General features: G+C 40.0%; 1 protein-coding gene across 3 annotated transcripts in view; it reads right to left on the reverse strand.

Annotated features, from left to right (window-relative positions):
* The window catches only part of TTC1 (tetratricopeptide repeat domain 1), a 33,950-nt gene extending 17,365 nt beyond the window's left edge, over positions 1 to 16,585 (reverse strand). The window contains exons 1-5 of one of the 3 annotated variants that reach the window (XM_085237066.1): positions 16,447 to 16,585; positions 15,610 to 15,960; positions 4,144 to 4,204; positions 2,161 to 2,273; positions 3 to 39 (exon numbers count right to left, since the gene is read on the reverse strand). In XM_085237066.1, the coding sequence (XP_085093192.1) occupies positions 3 to 39; positions 2,161 to 2,273; positions 4,144 to 4,204; positions 15,610 to 15,951 (553 nt within the window). In that variant the 5' untranslated portion in view covers positions 15,952 to 15,960; positions 16,447 to 16,585. Of the gene's footprint in view, positions 1 to 2; positions 40 to 2,160; positions 2,274 to 4,143; positions 4,205 to 15,609; positions 15,961 to 16,417 lie in introns of all 3 variants that reach the window. The other 2 variants (XM_085237065.1, XM_085237067.1) reach the window with 2 other exon arrangements.
* Positions 16,586 to 20,738: the final 4,153 nt, after the last annotated feature.

Genomic DNA, 20,738 nt, shown 5'->3' on the forward strand with positions numbered 1-20,738 from the left:
ACCTTTGCTGCAGTCATTTAGGGCTGCTTCTGTCTTGTCCTAGAGCACAGAACAGTTTTGTTATAGTTAAACTGTATTTCTTGGGAAACAGATTACTTACAATTGCAAGCAAAAAGGGTTGTCTGGCATTCCAAGGAACTGGGATGTTCATGTAATCAAGGCTTTTCATACCATTGCTTCTGATTTAAAGCTCTTTACCAGTGATTAGCTTCCTCTCTGCAAAGGCTGCCAGCCTTCAAATTGCACGGCCGCCCCACTAATCAGTCTGCACAGAGCAGCCAGCAGCAAGCTACAGTCAAAAGGCTGAGTCACATCTGCAGGCCTTAGCTTAACTGAGCTACAGCTTTTGTACGTATGTCAATTAAGTAAGGGGTTGGAACTGACTGTTCCCAGGACTCCCAGATAAATTCTTGTCTGTACAAGCTAAGACATTTGGAAAGCAGATTTTCCTTTAGTACTCATATAACTTCCTCTACCAGGGAAAATGCTCGTGTCTTCCAGAAGTGGTAGGGACAAGATTTTAGTGTGCCCAGACAACCACAGTTAGAAGAGGAGAATCAAGCAATCTGCTTATAATGGAGAAAAAGAAAAAAAGGAAGAAGACTGAGACAAGGAACCTACTTTCATCTAAGCTAAAAGGGCTTCAAGAAAACAAAAAGGCTGTTCATTGCTATTTTCAGAGTAAACTATTGGTGTGGGAGGTTCCACTGATCTGGACAGGTGAGGTTTTTAGTCTGTGCATAGTTCTTTTATCATCTTGTGATCATTTGGAAATTATTAGATTAGTTTTCTAGTTAACATCTGGATTATGACAACGTTTTTCAGTTTACTGCTTTTGTATTTGAAAGGTTCCAGCACCTGCTACTACTCAATTCCATTTTTAACTTGTCTGGTCAAACAATTTTGTATCCCAAAAGCAAGTTAGATAATTCTGTCTGAGCAATGATTTATTTATACTTAAATATGGCTGCAAGTACGTTTCCAAACAGAGCTCCATCTGCCTCAATATTAGAAGAGAACTGCAAGAAAGTTAACTTTGCAAGAGGACAAAAAGATTATAGGAGTTACTATTCTACTTTTCCAGAACCATTTAATCTTAAAACAAAAGTAGGGAGTAATTTCTCTTGAATTTTCACTTCCATCCACTTATTCAGAAAGAAGAGGTAATTTAGCACCATGTTTATAACCTGAAGGGACATACTTCTTTAAGTACAATAATAAGCATTATAGAAAAGCCATACAAATATCTCAGACAACTAAATTTAGACTCTGAACACTCCTGTGAGCCAGAAAAGTGTTACCAAATACTTGCTGATAGGTCCTTCTAGCTCCCTTTGCTGTCAAATAGTAGCAAGTCCACAGACTGCATTAACTCAAACTGGCATAATGGTTCTCCTCCCATTCTTCCAGTTGTATGGCAGTCCAACAGCTTGTTTATAAAGATGAAATCTTCACTTACATGAAGAACCTCTAACTGTTATTCTTTAAAATCAATTATCAGCTTACAAAGTAAATTGTTTAGTTTCTCTTCAGACAGAGTGGGTCCTAGGGCTTCTATTCTGCCTACAGTGAATACGGATTCTGGGAACAAGTGGGCACCTGTCCCTGGGTAAGGAATAAAAAAGATATGAAGAAAGCTGCAGCCATTCTCTTCAGACACTGCGCTGCTGTGTAGATCTATGCTATAATACAGCAACTATGAAGGAAGCACACACACACTGAATTAGTAGTTAGAAGTCCTGCTTATGCCTTAAAGCATCTGAACAAATTATTTTACAAGACTACCCCGGTTTTTAGAAAAAACACTAGCCACACTTCTGAACAATCTAACACATGGTCTGTATATGCTAAACTTGCTTAAAGACATCTGTTCCACATGAACTTTGAATTTGTTTAAAGGAGAATAAAAACCAATCAGTGTTTAAAATATAATGTCAAGAGAAACTCTGAACAGTTCCAACTGCAGCTTTCAGTTTTGAATTAACCCTCAGTAAAACCAAACATACTAGCATTCCTGCTGGGAGCTTGAGAGAACACACAAGCAGCAAAGCCTGCAAATGCAGCAATTCCTTTCCCTTGTTACAGATCCTTAATGACTTCATAATTTCATGTGGCATACAATCAATACTTATCATTTCATAAAATAAAAAGGATATTCACCTGTTTCATTTTTGCAGCAGCTCTGTTTGAAAACAAAACAGCCCTATCTTTTTGGAAGCAGGCTGGACAAATTTGCAGAGCCTTTGTGTAAGAGTCTTCTGCCTCTCCGTACTCTGTAGATGCAATAGGAAAAAAAAATAACAAGAAAGCAACAGATCATTTATTTCAAATGCCAGTATGGTCAATGAATCACATGACTATGATTTCTTTGGAAACATTTCTCAATATATGATACAATATTAAACCAGTGGTCAGAAGCAGTAGCTGCTCTATGACAAAGTACACGACTGACTACCATCCACATAAATGACAATCAATTAATTTAAAATCAGCAGCCTCATAGGAGCAGAAAAATAGACTTGTGCTTAGTATAACGAGTACAGCATGCTGTGCATGCAGGTCTCACCCCTGAAGCTGTCTTGTCCTATTTGTTGAGAGAGTACCATCAGCCTCAGAGGTTGAATCTTTCCAGAATTGTATTCTTACCCTGAAAGGCATGTATCCTTACCTGCTGGACATGGTATTCTGCTAGTAACTGCTCTCAGCTGCTTGGGAGGTAACTGCCCCAACCCCCTCAATGACTGCCTTACAGGTCCGTCACCATAAACCACTGACACCCAATGGTCATCCATCATCAAATCTGGTCTAAAGCAAAGACCAGTGATTAAGCATAATATTTTCTTTCTTTCCAGTAACGGTAGAAAGAAGTAATGGAAAGGTCTTATATTGACTGTGAGCAATGGCCTACTAGCTGATAAATGCATTCTCCTCAAAGCAGAGCAATCATTTCTCTCCACGTTAACCAGCATCAACCAGGTGCTTAAAAGTTTATATCTGATCAGTAAGCAATTTGACAGCCATCAGCAGCACAAGCACACTGAACAGATCCAACAAAGAATTTGTCAAGAGACAGCTACAGATAAGATCTCAAAAGAAAGCTGAGCTAATATTCCAGGCTTGCTACTTTTATGGTTCCACCAGCCCCCTTCTGCCTGCTCTGGCTCTTGCCTGAATTGGTAAACTGTTACTGAACAGTCTTGCTCTCTCAACACACAATAAGAGACCTCCAACAGGAAGACCACTATCTGATCATACGAGTAGACCCTTGGAAATGGAGGTTACCTGTTTGTGTCACTGCTGACTGAGAGAACCATTAATCTCCATTTTCTGGTTTCTTTGTGAAACCTCTAACCTTCAGAATGAAAGGTGGGTGTCAAAAATCATTTTCCCCTTCATACATTTTACCAAATATTGCTGGTGGCATTATTTACTGCTCACCTCAACTCTGCTGCTACAGATTAACTATATTCACAACACATCCAGTTTCAGTGTAAATCAGAAATTTACACACATTCAGATCTTTTTTAATGTAGAGATCTCTATGTGCATGCATGGTTGTGTACATCTATATAAAAGTGTGTATCTCTGTGCATACACATAAAAACATAAGTGTGTATATGCATATATAGACAGATGCACATCAGTATACACAATGTGTGTATAAATAAGTATATAAATGCCTACACAATTACAGCACATACATGAAGGACTGAGCCAGTGGATAAAAAGACACATACAAACGTACGAAGTTATGAGAGAATTACTGAGCCACTGAGCCTTCATCAATTCTAAGCAATTGCATTAGCAATACTCAAGATTGGTGGAAGCCTTTTTTGATTCTCAGAAAAAGCCTTGGCACTCGGAAGGCAGTCAGTTTTGTATCGTGTTCTTGGATTTAAACACAACTTTCATGAGAATCCTGCTTTAGCAATCCAAGTCTTTGTGACTTGAACTTAACTCTTAAAGAAGTCTGCTATCTCTTTCTGTTCTTTAGGGCTGGGTGAAGAAATGATAAAGATGATAAAGCTGAAAAATGATAAATGCAAGATTTTCCTATGAGTTTTCTGCAGTATCACTATGATGGCTAAGTATTAATTTAACATTCCCCAATTGCCATACAATATTCAAAGATTATCAACGCACCTCCTCTCTTGAACTGTTCGTTTCCTTTCTCCTTCAGTGCTGTGCTTTCCTTTCTTCTTTTCTACAAAAGAACAGACATCTCAAAGTATTTAACTGAAATGAACAAGTAAGTCAGCTGTACTTCCAAGTAAACTATGAATGAAAATCAAAATAAAATACAATCTGAGGAATTTTAGCTAGTACCAACATCCCTTGCTTGCATTCACTGTGAGATGATAGACTTCAAAATCCATAAAACACTGCAGTACACCAACAAGGCAGTCAGAAAGCCCCAGTTCGTGAACAACATTATGCACCAAGACCATTCATAATGAATTATATGGTTTAAACTAGTATGTTAGCCTCTTAGCTCTTTGCTTGCTTCTTAATTCCTTACCAATTCAACTGGTGTAGCTCGACAATATAGAATGCATTTTAGATGTAAAGTCTCAAAAGTTTTGTTTGAAATAATTTCATCTCAGAAATCCATAGTTACTTTCAGAAACATGCAAAGCATTTTCAGCTCACTGAATTAGAAACAGGTCTGTGCATAATACCTCTCTGAAAGATTTCTTATGCAGAGTGAATAAACCATCAGACCCTGAGACAGGAAGATTGTTCTGTTATACAGTGAAAATTGCACACGCTGAGCAGAGTTGTGTTCTCATCCATGAATATCTTAACAGTACTCTTGGCACAAGCAGAGTTGACATGAATGCTCTTAGCCTCCCTCTGACACTGAAAACACAGGATGTCATCAAGCCATCTCTGAAATGTATTTACAAAGGCAGGCTTCCACACGCAGGCATACCTCACAGAAGTAAAAGACAAAATGCTTGTAAGAAAGACAACACTAACAAGTGGCAATGCTCATACTCATGAATCATTTCTACTGTAAAAAAAGAACAAAGACAATTTGACCCCCGATTTGCCCCTAACATGCAGGCACAAGGGACTCAAATCAAGGCGTTCAGAAATTACAGATCACTGAGCAATTAAAAAGCCAACACTAGAAAAGGAACAGTTTCCCACAGATTGTGTAAATCAAGGATTAATGCAATTATCAATATCGCACAGAACATCTCCTTGGAAACAGCTAAATATAGTACTCTGTGGAGCACTGCACCATCTCACAGCTATGCCAAGTAACTGACATACAATACAAAATCAGAGGTTCTCTCCTCTCACCCTTATTGCTTTTGGATGATAATTCACCCAACCACTGTTACCATGTCAGTAATAACAGATCACAGTGCTCTGAGGGAAATGCCACTCAGTGGTCGCACACCAAACCACCCAGCAAAGTCTCACCTGACCCTATGGGTACACAATTACATCAGTAGCATTTTTCCTATTGCCTATTAAAAACATGGTCTCATACTGATTGATCTTCACATCGGAAAAAAAAAAAAAAAAAAGCAGATCAGATTCATATCACTATTTAGAAATCAGCTTTCCTTCAGGGTTCTCTGCCAAACCTATACAAGTCCTTCTGCAGTGTCACTAGCACCAAGGTAAATGAGCCAGTGAGTGCCTTTTAAATATGAGCGTAGGAACAAATTTGAGAGATTAAGGCACAAACAGCATTAAAAGCATGCATTCTTTGTGTACACGTGGGATTCTACAATTCAGCCCAAGGAACACATAGCTACATTTGAAAGCTGCACCCTGACTTTGGAAGCACTCGTCACTGCTGCCCACACATTTGTAGCTCCACAATAATACATTTTAAAATCAGCTTATAGATGTCATTTGCACAATAGTGAACCAAGAAGTATCATCAAATCACCAAGGCTGGAAGAGACCTCCAAGAACAAGTAGCCATATTTCAGCATAGAGCTGGTTTAGGTTTAGAAAAGATGATCTTACTGGAAAAGATAAAAGATCTACATGAATAAACCTTATCCAAGATAAGAAATGCTTGAAACACAAGCCCTGCTGACTTCATTGCTCGTGACCTATTTAGAACTGGCCTTTAAGTGCTATTAACTGATTCAATGTTGCATAAGATAGACTTGTGTGCAACGTAACAAAAGATTCTCCCCCCATAAAATGGTTGTGGTGCTCCTGATGCAGAAACCCTAAAAAAGAAGGAATATCAGATGAAAATCTTTACTTGCATTATCATTTTATTAAAAGTATTTCAAAAGAGTATATGCTTATCCCAGGCAAGTATTAAAAGCTAATATAAAAATTTATTTGAAGCGAGAAAACTTCAAGAGAATAAGGTTTATAATCTTTAAAAAAAAGGAAAAAATTTATATCACTAAATTTTTGAACTATGGGCTTCCTTCTTACTTAGCAAAGAGGAAAGCGAGCTGGTTTCAACAGCAAAGAGGTGTCTGTACAACCCACGCTTGCTGGGGAAACGTGGTCAGACAAAAGTTCTGAGCAATTGAGGAGTGTAAGGGCTGTCACACTGGGATGCCATTGTTCACACAGCTCTCCTCCTCTGAAAGCCTGTTCTTTGACATGTCCTCTTGGTCACTTCACAATCTTGAAGGAATGAGGAAGACTATTATTCACCCCGCTGTTCCAGACATATGAGTGTCAGTGAGAGTGTTGCAGTGACTTCAGACTATTTGACCAGAAAAGGTGTTGTGTAAGCATGTTTCAAAAGCATTGGTAAGAATACCTTGTATGGCTCTGTAGCTTACTCAGCTCCTTGGAAAGCAGCTACAAAAGCAATGCAATTCTGGTTCAAAAACAGGATTTCTGTTACAGCTTCACCAATGTCTTCATATCCCCATATTCACAGGTTTCAGGCTGTAACTTAACTGCACTTTTCAGGAAGGCAAGACTCAGGTGTACCTCGTGCATCGTTCTGTATTTGCACTCAAAGTTTGACCCGTTGGTGATGCGTGGTAGCAGATTATCATCCCCTAAAAGTAAATTCCTCTGGCTTTCTCACAAAATGCTAATGCATACATGTCAGTACATCCCATCCTAAATGCACTAACCTCTGAGGACATTCTCTATTTGTGAAATAAACTCAATTTGTTCCTGCACATACATGCATTTCTGCAATAGAAAGTCCTAATACCAAAGCAGCAGAAAGACGACTCTTCTGGATTAACATCAACTTAGTCTGAAAGGCCTGCTGCAGCATGCACTGCTCCAACTGATGCTGTTAGAATCTTCTGTACAAACTTAGGGTTAAAAAAGCACTATTAGAAGACAAAACCTCTTCACTCAGCAAGCTGCATTTCCAGCTTCGATGGACTGGTCATCAGTTTATGGCGATCACATCAGACCAGAGATCAAAAATTGCAAGTGACTTGTCCTTGGGACAAATTTTGCACTATGTCATTTCAGTGTCCCCACCCACTCAGTTTTCAGAGCAAGACTGAGGTTGCTACAGGGCAGGCTACCCCTCCTCAGCGAAGGAAATAGGTCAGCCTAAACTCCTGGAATGCTTTGCCTAAGGAGGAAATATTCTGACCCACCACGCACCCTAATTGGGGCTGCTCACATAAGAGCGTAGGGTAAAGTCACAACTTCCCAACTTACATTCTGTTATGATCGCCTGCTAATCAAAATAGATGAAATTTTGCCATTTGCTTTCTTGCAAGATTTCTTAATAAGATGATCATTAATTTCAAGCAGCAAGCATTAGTTTTTTATATATACAGGAGGAAAAAAAAAAAAAAAACAACTGGGGGAAATAACTACAATTAACTACTAGTATTTTTTTTAAAGGATCTGATTAGAAAAGTTTCCAGATTTGGATACTGAATTAGAATTGTCCACATTGTGAAGAAATTAAGATAACACTTGCCTGGCAAGTAAGAGGTGCTGAGAATGAAGGCCTGATGTGAAGTAACAAGACAAGACAGCTTGGCCTTCTGACAATGAAGTACAACAATTCAAAAGAAAAACCATCAGATACAGTCCTTGGACCTCAGCTACTGTGCCAAGAAGCTTGCAGTTAAAAATAAAATCATTAAAGTTTTATTCTAGCACTAGAGAAGGCAGCAACCTACACATTTTTTGCTGTTTATTTTGGAAGGAACCAATATAATAGAAGTGTTGGAAGCAGAATCCCTAAATATAGCTGGTGAGAGCTGGAGGCTGAATACCTTCCTTTTGTAATGCTTCCAACCACGTTTCCTTTGGCTGTTCCTATGCATTTTATTTGATCAATTGATTTAACTTTGCAAGGGAACTGTTCTTGGCTCCAGTTTTGTAAGAGCAGCAAATGTACTTCCTTTGCTGCAAGGCTATTTATACAGTGTGACAGAGCACATCTGCATCTCATGTACCCTTCTGTAAGGTCACCCAGTAACAGTCATTTAAAATCACCAGGATTCAGAGGGTGCACAAAAGCAAGCAATTTGAACAGATAAGGAACACATTTCTGAGTTTCAAATATCAATTCTGTTTGTAAGCCATCTGTGATTAGTCATCTGCTTCCCCCTGCAGTTTTGTGAAGCTGTTGCTGTATCACACATTCAAGGATCTGAACTTTGCTTTATGGCTGTATGGTGCTCACTGTAACTTCATGCTAAAGATGGATTTAGTCTTTCTGCTGCCAGCCACTACCTTTTCCTGAAATTGTAAGCACCACTTCCAGAAACAATAGGTCACATCCATCCCAAGCAGTCAGTTTGAGTTAGCATGCCAGACTGAAAGCAGTGACTACCCCTGAGTGACAATACGTGCCACCCAGTCACTTCTGCTCAAAGAGGCAAAAGCCTCGGGCGGAAAAGTGGAGCTGACCACTTAATCCATCAGTACACAAGTCAAAACATTTAGTCACATACAAGCCTCTCACTTCTGTAAACCAAGGTCTAAGTTTGACAGTATCTGCATCTTCCAGAAAAATGCAAATCTAACATAAGCATAAAAACAGCAACACTGCAAGAAAAAATGAAGGTATAATTTTTCACTCTACAAAATTGCCATCCAGCAATTAAGTTTATAAATGCAGCTGGGACTATAAATCACACATGGAGACTCGAACTCCAGACATCATACAGGTTCTTTTCACCAGCACTCAGAATTAATTACTGCAGCAGATACCGATACACTTTTCAGATGTGCTTCGATTAACTCAGAAAATAAAACGGATATTTTGTTCTATTTTTAACCATCAGATAGGGGAGTTTTAGTCTAGCAAACCATGTTCTATTCTGATTTGACCAAAATAACTGCATATCTAGTGTTGCTGCTGTACTGTATGCAGGATTCGGGTTACTAAAGTAGGTCATCTTAAAACAGGAATCACCTTTTACTGTATTTCCACAAGATTGTATTTTGAACCCTTCAAAACCCCAATGTCTTGCAAGTTTTACTGCTATGCAAAATAATTGTGAACATCTATGAGAAGCATTAACACACAAATTATTGAAAAGTGTATTTTTTAACAAGCCCTACTGTACAGTCAGTTACATTGTCTTATGTACTGATAATCTCATTTTGGTCCAGCTAGGATTCTCTCCTGCTAAAAAGTTTTGAGGCTATCTCCAAGTGACCAACACCAGAGGTCTGCTCCAAATTACATCTCACTTCTTCACATCCCATCTTCCATTCTGTGTTTTTGATTTTATTTTGTCACTACTGCAACAAACAGACAAACAAAAAAAAAACAAAAACACAACACCACAAGAGCAGTGAACTTTTACAGTGTATGGGAACTGTTGAGTGACGATCTGAACCACTGATTGAGCACCTGGGGAAAGGACCTGTCAGCCCTGGGAGCACAGGTGAAGGCAATTCAGCTGTGTTACCAGAAGGGCTGCAGCCTGGCTGCACCTCTCTGAGACCTCATTTAAGGGCTGACCCCCACTGGGAAGGATTTCTTTCTGGAGATCTCTCCTTGGTGAAGCTTTCCCCTGCAGACCTAGAATCTTCTGATACAGGTAAGCAATCTTCTTCCCTTTCTTTATAGCTCCTTTCTACTGTGCTGGTCCTTTTATCACCACAACTGTTGTAATGCCTTTCCCACTGTATTGATGTGCCCAATTGCTATGCACAAAGTTACTATCCTGTATTGGACAAACATCTTTCAGAACTTCCAGATGTTTAAAAAAGGCTTTGCTGCTTTGTTCAGAACTGAAAATAGACAGAGCTCAAAAGCTATTTCTCTATGATCAGTTTCAATTAATTTTTAAAGAGGTGCTAACAAGACACTAATGAAGAAACTCTTCTATTAGAGCATGTTCTTATCTGCTGACATTTCTTAGTGTTAACACAGAAGATGAGCATGTTTACAGCCAACTGAAGCTCCAGCACACATGTGACAGCTAAAAGATAAGAACTGTTTTTTGAGAAATGCTACATATTCATTTCAGGGTCTCAGAGCAGCTAGAAGGGAGTGTTCTACATCCACAGTAAGAGCTCACTAGGGCAGGTGCTTAAGTCTTTCCCAGACAAGACCCAAAGAACAAGCAACATCTGTCACGAGAGATTCAGAATCTTGCTGCTGGATAAACTCATAATTAATGGGAGTCCCTCCAGAAGAGGACCAGGTCAGACTGAAACAATTACCACGTAGCAGCTGTTGGGTGTCTTCTGATTAATTCTGCTGACTAGACCAATGTCAAAGCCATCACTGTCAACAGCAACTAACCAGAAAATCTGTTTGTAATGCATCAAAAGCAATTTACTGCTCAGTGCCTCTGCTGAGACAGCAATCAGCACACTTGAAAAAAAAATTTTATAAAACTGAATTTTATTTCAAGCTGCATAATTTTCAAAAGGCTGACTTGCAAATCCGAGCATATAAACTGGCTCTGTTCTAAGCTACGTTTCTGCATTTGTTTTTTAAGAATATTTCTTGCAAGTTTGTGTCTTAATACTCTCCTCCCTTCCTCTTATTCTATTTCACAGAGCAAAGAAGCCCTCTTATGGTATTCGTTGTGCTTCTGTTGAAACAATTCCTATTGCTTAAGATTAGAAACCTCACTATAAAGGCCTCCCAAATTTTACTCAGAGCTTCTATTGCAAAAGCTTACACATAGAACACGCATAAATATACAGACCAAGGACTAAAACCTGTCCCTACATCTTCAGAATAAATTAGAGACTTCCCACAGCACATGAGAACAATGCTCAAAATTTGATTTATTAAAACTGCAAGTGACAAATGTGTTTAGTTTTAAAAAAATAAAAATAAAAAGGGATAGCTCCATAGTTTGATTTGAGCAGGGCTAATGCTCAGCTCTCTTTATTACAAATATGAGTACTTAATTTATGCTTGGTGTTGCAACCATAATTAACACAAAGTTTTTCTTATATGGGCAAGCAGTCTAATTGAAGAAAATACATCTTTCCCCATAAGTAAATGCCATCGTGAGGCTTTCATTTGATGTCTGCTGCCCGTAATCTAAAAGTACAGCATTATTTCTTTATCTGAACCAGACCCTGTAACTGGTTCACTGCACATTCACAGAGAGAAGCAGCTCAATGAAGGAGGCAGCAGGGGCTTGAGAATAACTGATCAAGGACTGCCGAAGTAGCAAACAGCACCACTGCTGAGTGCACTGTCACAACCTAATGATATTGTCAAATAAACAGCTTCAGAATATTTCTGCCTTGTTGTCTCCTGCTTCAAAAAAAAAAGAAAAGCTCTTCTCAAAAACATCCTTTTGAGTAACTTGAGGTTAAAAATTGAAAAAGAAAAAACAAAACCTGAATAAATGGATGCAGTCTGTAACTGCAGCATTTTCTTAGCACCTGCATCATTTAACTGATTATAACCAAAATATGCAAAGATAACATTTCAAAAATACAAATAATATAAAAAATCTACAACAGTTCCAAATACCAGAAGGAAAGGAGCTGAGACCAAAGGCTTTCCTATACAGAGAATATATGGTCATGCAAAGTAAGAGTGTGCTAATGGATTATTTTGGTAGTTATAACATCTGCTGCAAGCTTCCAATTCATCTCTTGTTTCAGCGTTTCTCAAGCTGTGCTTGTAACAGATACCAACAATGTTTTGTTACAGAAAAAAGTTGTATTTCAAAGACTGCTTACACATTCCACTCAAAAAGCCCTCTGTGGAACATAAAAGTTCACACTATAAATAATATGTGGTGATACTAAGCAGTGGGCTCCACCCACTTCATTAGGTATATCCATAAACAATGTTGAAGGATATGATCCCTCTATACCACTGGAAAAAAAAAAAAGGCAAAAAACAAGGGAAAATGAGACCTGCAACTGCCCATTCCTTCTGTAAGGAAATGTTCCCAGCTTTGAACAGTTATTTTGTACTTCCACATCAACTTTCAATGAAGAATGTAACAAAGCAAAATGGAAGTATTCAATTCTATTATTTTTCAATGGGCCAAAGTTATTGTGGAAAATAAAATGATTACCTAACAATTCAATAGAAACAAGAGAAGCACAAAAGCTAAAAGACACTCATTTCCATGTCTGTTCCTTTTTCTATGCTTTAATCTATGCCATTTTTCCTCTGAAGTTCAGTATCTTTTCTATGAATGTCTTTAGCTGCCTTTGCCCTACAGGCTGCTGCAGAAGCCTCATCATGACTCACCATCACACTGTTCCTTGCTGTACAAGCAATAAATACTGACAGTGGTTTAAATTAGAAGAGACATTGTGATCATGTTTTTTTTCTGTGCAGCAAACAGATGAAGGTTTTGCCCTCTGTCCAGCACTTGAGAGACTGAGTCTCGAAGGTGTCAAGTTTTGGTGTTCTTCTTCCCAGTTCTGCATTGAAAAAGAGACACTGACTTTCTGGATGGTGCGTACAATCCAGGAGAGGCCCACCACAGCTGGCCAGGATGCTGGAACCACGACCTAAGCAGACAGCCTACAAGAAGTGAGTTTGTTCAGACTTTGGAAAAAGGTGTCTCAGAGAGACCAGAATTCTAAAGGAAATGGAGACAGACTCTTCCTGGATGCACAGAGAGAAAATTCCAGTGATCGCAAGCTGAAACAAAGGAAACTCTAAATAGACACAAGGAGAAAAAATTTCCACCCTGAAGGTTTTTTAACACTTGAACCTACAGGCCTACAGTGCCTGTGCAATCTCCAGACTGGGAGATGTTCAGCACAGTTCTGGGCAGCCTGGTCTAGCTGAATCAACTTTGAGCAGGGAGTTCAATTAGATGGCCTCCAGCAGTCTTCTTAAGGCAAAGGAGACCTTAGACAACTTTCTGAGATTTTTTTAAAAACATTTCTCATTATTAGATCTCAAAGTGTTAGACCTGACAAGCAACACTTACAGATGTCAAAACTGAGAGAGACCAAGAGAAAGATGAATTAATTTTCACTAGGTCAACCAGGAGGCATTATTTTTGTTGAAACAGGAATGAGTTTAAGGAGATTATGTTCTATGATCCCCTCCCCCACTAGCCCCATAGTTTTTCCACTTCAAGGATCTTCCACATTGACATTACCGACTGCATTACTGATGAAAAACTCCTTTTACCTTCAGTGATGTATTTGGGTCATAAATCCCACCTATCAACAAGGGAACAATCTGAACGACAACTTGCTTAAACTTCTCTGTGCTGGTTTGTAACAAAGAATTTAGTTGTTTAGTTGCCTGTGGCACCTTAGCACTGCATTTTTGCTCTCCAGTTTACCTTAGCTGACAATAAGACCATAAGACAGTCAAGTCACAGTCGAGTCCTTCCCTCTTTCTAACTTTTTGGCAGCAACATACAGTCATCTTTTATTTACTTACGTAGGTCTACCCAACAGTTAAGAAAGAGCGGTACAATGTTTCCAGGTCAGGTGAACAAGAAAGGATTAGACTTCCTCTACAAGAAGTAGTTAAGTCCCTACAAATTCACAGAAACATTCATAATTTCATTCTTCTTTTCCTCATTTTCATAGTTTATAGCTACAGTTGGTATTCCTTCTGCTGCTTCCGATGATTTAGGAATTTCTGAAATAGAAACTATAAAGCTATACAGTATACTACACTCCCCTATGAAGTAATGTTTTAAGACAACTCCTATCTTTTCTTGTGTATGGGGCTGCTGAATCATGGCCTGAACCTCTGATTGATCACCTGAGGCGAGCAGTGAATCAGCCATGGGAGCACAGGTGAAGGCAATTCACCTGTGCTGCAGGAAGGGGTGGAGCCTGACTGCACCTCTCCTAGACCCATTTAAGAGCTGACTGCCAGTGGGGAAGGATCTCTTCTGGAGATCCACTCCACCAGAGTTTCCCACGTGAGCCCAGGTTACAGGTGAGTCTACCTATCATTTCTGTTTCCTGCTTTGGTGTAATAACATCATAGCCAAGCTCTCTGGTATACCTTAACATTTGTATATTTGTTAATTGTACACTGCTATACCATAACATCAGTATATTCATTAATTGTACACCTTGTTACCTGCCATTCCTTGTTCAACTTTCTCCTTACCTCATCATAATCAATTATTCAGTGATATTTATGACCTGATCTGTGCAGCTAGCCTTCCAATACTCTTATTCTTAATATGAGATCTAATTCATAGAGTAACTTGGGTTGGAAGGGGCCTTTAAGTCTATCCAGTTCCAACTCACTGCCATGAGCTGGTTGCCTCCCACCAGATCAGGCTGCCCAGAGCCCCCTTCCCACCTGGCCTTGAAGAGCTCCAGGGATGGGACATCTATAACTTCTCTGGGCAGCCTGAGCCTCACCACTCTCTAAGTAAAGAATTTCTTCCTAACATATAACCTATATCAAGTGTGTATGTGTGTGTATATATACATACATACACACACATACACGCTTGATTCATTATTTTTACTTCTCCATCATTGGGGAATTGAAATTGCTATAAAAAAAAAAAAGGAAAAAGTCATAAATGAGTAGATAGCCTTTTGCTACATGCTATGAAAATCTAATTATCAGCATAAAATGACATTACTCAAGTCTGAGTCAAGCCCTGAAAGTAACTTAACAAGTTATCAATAGAGTAAAGAAAATGTGATGACACAATATCTTAGAACTTTGAAAATGAACAGCTGTCAAGTGACACCACTGACTGAAAATCAAAACAACTGGTTAACACAGACTTACTATGGAGTAAATACAATCTCTAAAGTTCCTGAACTCTCTCTCAGACTTATTTCATTATTCCCCATAACTGTATCCAGTTTGTCACTGTAATGGTCACCTAAACATTCTGTCCAATGTAACTGCATTGAAGGTAAACAGAACCTAATTACTTTGTGCATTTTGTTTTGAAAGCTTCAATAATTCGAGTAAACTTCAATTTGAATCCACAAACACTACAAATGAACTAAATTATCAGATGACAAAACTATCTTGAAACCTCCTCTAATTTTTCTTGAAAGGAGAAAAGAACAAATGCACAAAAACTAAACAACATAATAGAGATTTAGCCATGATAACCTTACACAAGCCAGCAAAACGTTTGTCACCAAAAAAGAATCATGAACAGTAACTCGAAACACAGAAATATTTTAAAGGACCATTTTCATGTTGGTTGCAGACCATCCAGAGAAGTAATGGTAAAAATATAACTTCTATTTAACCTGGGCTATCTGGATTACCTGTTTTTCTTCCTCTGGCATATCTTTTTCCAGTTCTAGCAAGTATTCCTCATCTAGCTCTGTCTGCTTCCTTGTGCTATTCTCATCACTCTGTGAATTTCCCTCATCATCCAGTACAGGCTCTTTCACCTCAAAGGAGTCACGACAGTCATGGAAACACTCATCTGCTGTGGTGGGATCTTTGGCTGAAGATGGTATATCGCCACTTTCCATGTTTGGAGGATTCTGGGCATCTTTGGGGCCAGATGCCCATGAGCTGCTGCTTTCTGCTGACTTCTGATCAGAAAGCTTTAAGTGATCGAGCAATTCTTCTGGCGGATGTCCATTTTTCACCTCCTCCATGTCAGACTTCTTGGTTTGATTTATAGAAACAAGAGAGACATAACCTTCCATTAGCTTAATACAAACACCTTGACAGCAAATACTTCAAGTGCTTACAGGTACATCTAAAAATAAGTGATACCATCCTAAGGAAGCCATAATTCCTCCAGAAACCAATACCCTCCGGGGTAAGGCAGATCTAACGCACGCTGTTTCAATACACTGCAAACTATCCGGGGCTATCGCTGATCCCACACCCGAGGCACACTCCCGGGTGCTCAATGCCAGCCGCGGCACAGCAGCAGGCCCCAGGCACGCACTCTGCCCAGCCGTGGGCCTCGAGGCCCCCGCACCCAGCCCCAGGCCCGTTTCCCACACCTCAGCCCAACCCCGTCTGCTGAGAGGCGGCTGTGCCGAGGGCTCCCCATGACCCGGGCGGCACCGCACCCCCCAACCGGCCCCCCTTACGCCGGCCCGAATCCCACACCTTCCCTCCCGGCCGCCGCCGTCGCTCACCTCTCACCCTTCACCTCGCGGACCGCTTCCTGTCTGCGCCAGCCAATAGGAGGGGCCGCGCGCGGGCTGCCGGGATTTGTAGTCTCGCGGGACGCAGCGGGAGAGAGCGGCTCTGCGCCGCGGGGCGGGGATGGTGCGCGGCGTCTCCTCGGTCTGAGGCGGGTGCTGGCGGCTGCTGCGCGCCTGCGCCTTCAAGCAGTGTGTATGTGGGGGGGGGGGAAATAAATGGAAGCATTTTTGCGTCGTTCCGTACTTCTAAATGATGTTACCAGGCTTTGAGTCGAGCCTGAAGAGCTGATAGGATGTTCAGCGTTTCAAAGTTGAGGTAGAAATTGAAGACCTGGTTGCTGGATTCGTTTTTGGTCCTCATCAGCTCAATCTGGGTGTGCAGGTGTCAAATAGCCTCGTTTAAGAAAAAAGTTTCTGAACCTTCATACTGTCAAGTATCTTTTTGTTTGAAAAAAAGATAAGGAGATGAGAATTGCAATCCAAAATGAAGCCATGCAGTTTTGAAGGGGTGGAATGCCAATTAAAACTCCTCTGTCTGTGCAAAGAGCACAGGGGTTTAGGAAAGGTACATCCTGAGAAAGAATGGTAATGGTGAGAGCAGTGCTGGGTGCCAGGGGTCAGCAGTGCTTCCAGGTGGTGTCAGCCTGCATGTTACCTCGTGTCCTAAAGAGAGCTGATTTGTCAGCAGAAACACTAGAGGAACCAGCCCTGCTTAGAATTCCACAGCTTGCTGATCAGTGGCAATATATGACCTTGCTTCCATGTGAGACAGGGCTTTCGAGCTCCCACACATCTGAGCTGTGGCAGCTAGGGCTAGGAATGCTGTTTTCCAGGAGCTGCAGTTCTTGGCCAGCCCTGCTGCACACCATCCAAAACCTGTCTGTCACTTCTGCAACATGTGTCATGAGTTTACTGATCCCAAGTGACTGGTAATTTTTCTTCATTGTCACATTTTTTAAACAGGATTCCTCTGCATCTGCTCTGATCTGAAGACACTTGGGGGCTGCCTGAGTGATAGAAATAGAGACTATCCAGCAATTTTGTTACTCCCAAACACGATGTGGGGGAAGAGCTACAGCCCCCCAAAGCCTCAGTTCCTAATGATTATTCTCTCATGAATCTCTGGATCTGGCAAGAACCGCAAGGTCCTAAGGTCCTAGTCCACAAAAGATGGACTGCTGTTTATGGGTGCTGATGCATCCTGAAATTAGCCCTGAGCATGCTGCAGCTCCATGAAAGTCTCAAATATCCCTCCTGTGGAATTGCCCCTCAATGCCACTATGAAGCAGAAGCCCAAAGACTTTGTTAATATTCCGTGAATGAACCCACCAGAAGAACTCTCTGCTTTCCATCAGGCTACTCGTCCTCCAGACAGCAAATGAAGAGGCAGATTAATTCCTTATTAGATATACCAATATAGTCAGTGTATGTAACTTCTGTCCTAAATCAGCACTTAAAAACCTTACTATCTGTCTGTCTGTCCCAATTCCTCTTCTTTACACTTTAACATTCTTAACAGAAGTGTTGTTTTCATTGGGTTCGTAGTTTGCTTAATGTTTAGAAAATAAAGAAACAAATTCTCTTACTGTATCTTCAAATGTACACATTTTAGTAAGAAACACCCTGGAGATCATAGGGCAGTTATCTGCTTTGATCACTAAATCTCACTTGTTCAAACACAGAACATGTTACTGCTTTAATCAGCCTTTTAGGATCTCTAATTCATTGCTTTAGGCAGAAGTGTATGAATAGCTGAAGCTTATGTATATACAAAAAATGAAATCTTGTTACCATTTATTTAATCTTCTTGAGGTTAGGGGATTTTTACAAAGCAGTGATGTTTGTTTAAGTGGACACCTGTTGAAAAAAACGAGAACACATAATCCCAAATAGTAGACATGTTTGGTTAAGAGTTCGGCTATGAAGCTTTAGCTTGTGTTGAGATTTACTCACTGTTTTGAATGAGCTTACCTCCTGAGGGTAGTAAGGATGTGTCAAAGTCCAAGGTCACTGCATAGCACAAGTAGAACATTTTAATGCTACGATGCTTTCCGCGAGCCAGACGTAAATTGAAGAGGTAATGTCAGACAAAGAGTCTATAACTCAAAACTTTCCTCTACCAAAACCTTTTTCTCCTTCCTATTTTTTTTCTCTGTTTCTTCCCAAACCCACAGCTTGGTGAAGATGATGTTAGCTGGTGCAATCAGCTGATACAAGCATGATGGAGTGTGAGAAAAGAAAATCTGCAGGAAGAATGTTGGGTTGACTCTAACTTTGTCAGTAGTACTGAAAGAAAATAGGAAGGAGCAATATGAAAGACTTAAGTTCTTTTGTTTCTGACACTAAAGTTTTCTACTAGACTGTTGTAGGGTCTAGTACGTTTTTTACTACTTTCAAGAGAATCTTTTACAACTGTGAATGCAGTTCTACAGTAGGGAAGTCGAGAGGGCAACTGGGAAGCGTAGAGCATTTTATTCAGATAATTAAAGCCATTTTTTAAAATTCATAATCATTACTCTCTAGTTGCAGCAATGTGTAATTGCCATTTGGGAAAATAGCTCTGCTCTTTCAATAAATCTATGGAAATTCATAGCCCAATATCCTTGAGTTAATCCAAACCTCTAGTGAGACCAAAGACAGTGAGACTTTGTGTTATTTTCAAGGATAAAATTTAGTAAATCTACTAGCAGACATAAAATAGTTTTAAATGCTACAGCCCAGCTGATTTTCTGCTACAAACTCCTGAGAGCAATACCTGGCACTAAATCTCACACTGGGACATTGTAGTTCCAGTTTTTTTGCCAGATTTTCAAGACAGTTTCTGCACATAATTAGGCAACTAATCTGCGTGCATAAATTACAGTGATCTTTGGGACAATTGAGTGATGCTTTAGTACTGAATTTCATTTGTTTGTTCATTTGTTTGATCTATATGAAAAAGCAAGAAATGTGACCGTAAGGAACAGCATTTTGAAAAATTATCCTTAAAATATCATCCTGTTGATAATTAATAAAAGCAACTTTTTGTTTGTTAAATATTGCAGTCATTCCCTCCTGCAGACTTCTGATATCCGTATGTTATTATCCCTTTGTGGATAAGAAACGACTAATTTTCCATTTCAGAAAATTACATTGGTTTTCTAAATATTTCCATGAACTGTGACTTGTTCAAGTTCCGAGCTCCCATATCTGATGAACAATTCATGTTTATGTAGTTTAAGAATATGTTAATTTTTCCCGTTTAAGTTTTAGATGATCCTAAAATTGCCTTTTCTCTTATAGCATTCTAGTTTCACCTGACGTTAAAAGTGTTAATGGGGTTCAAATTAAAGCTTTCAGGATGCTTTAAATGTTGTCGATATTATAGAATCATAGAAGGGCTTGAATCAGAAGGGACCTTAATGATCATCTAGCTCTAACCCCCTGCCACGGGCTGGTTTTCCAACAGCAGATCAGGCTGTCCAGGGCCCCCACAGCTCAGGGCAGCAGTGCCAGTGCCTCACCGCTCTCTGAGTAAAGAATTTCCTCTAACATCTGACTGAAATCTCCCCTTTTAGTTTAAAACCGTTCTTCTTCATCCTGTCATTATTGGACAGTGATGGGACCAAAACCCTGGGTTCAAACAGCCAGGCACTTTGAAGATGAGCATAGTGAAGTCTTCAGACACTCTCAAATACTAATATTTACTACAGAAGATTCATAAGGTAGAGCCAATATGAGCCACAGGCTGAGCGTTGTGTGTTCTTGTCTTTCACAGTATACCTAAGCTTTACAGGAGGAGCACTGCAGGAATAGAGCACAGTGGGGTTTGGAATTCTGTCTTTAAAAGGATCTTTCCACTGCAGCCTGCTTCAGGGCAGCTCTTTGGTCCATCTGAGTGCAGCTCCTGTCAGTTAAGCATTCCTGTAGGATCCCTGGTCTTGTCTCAGTCATGAAAGCAGGAAGCTTTGCTGATGGGTGAAAATGGTTAATTTACAGCCAATTTACGAAGTATATCTGCTGGTGGTAATTCGTGGTATGTCCTAAAAGCATGCATTACTTGAGAAAAGATCAGACTTGTGCTTCTTAAGACAGGAATAATGTAAATGAACACGTATGCAAGAATATGTAAGGATTTCAAACCTCATGGCTGCCGTGCTGGTGTGAGACCAGAGGAACTGCTGTGCCCACAGCTGGGATGCAGCTAAGGTGTGTGGTGTGCACTAAAGCTGAGTGTGCAGCATGTGCTGCTGAAATTTAGCATTTGGGAAAATATTTTCTCTTTCTTTTTTGAATGTTATTGC

The sequence above is a fragment of the Meleagris gallopavo genome, chromosome 15, assembly GCF_905368555.1.
Source record: "Meleagris gallopavo chromosome 15, MGAL_WU_HG_1.1, whole genome shotgun sequence".
Lineage (NCBI taxonomy): Eukaryota > Metazoa > Chordata > Aves > Galliformes > Phasianidae > Meleagris > Meleagris gallopavo.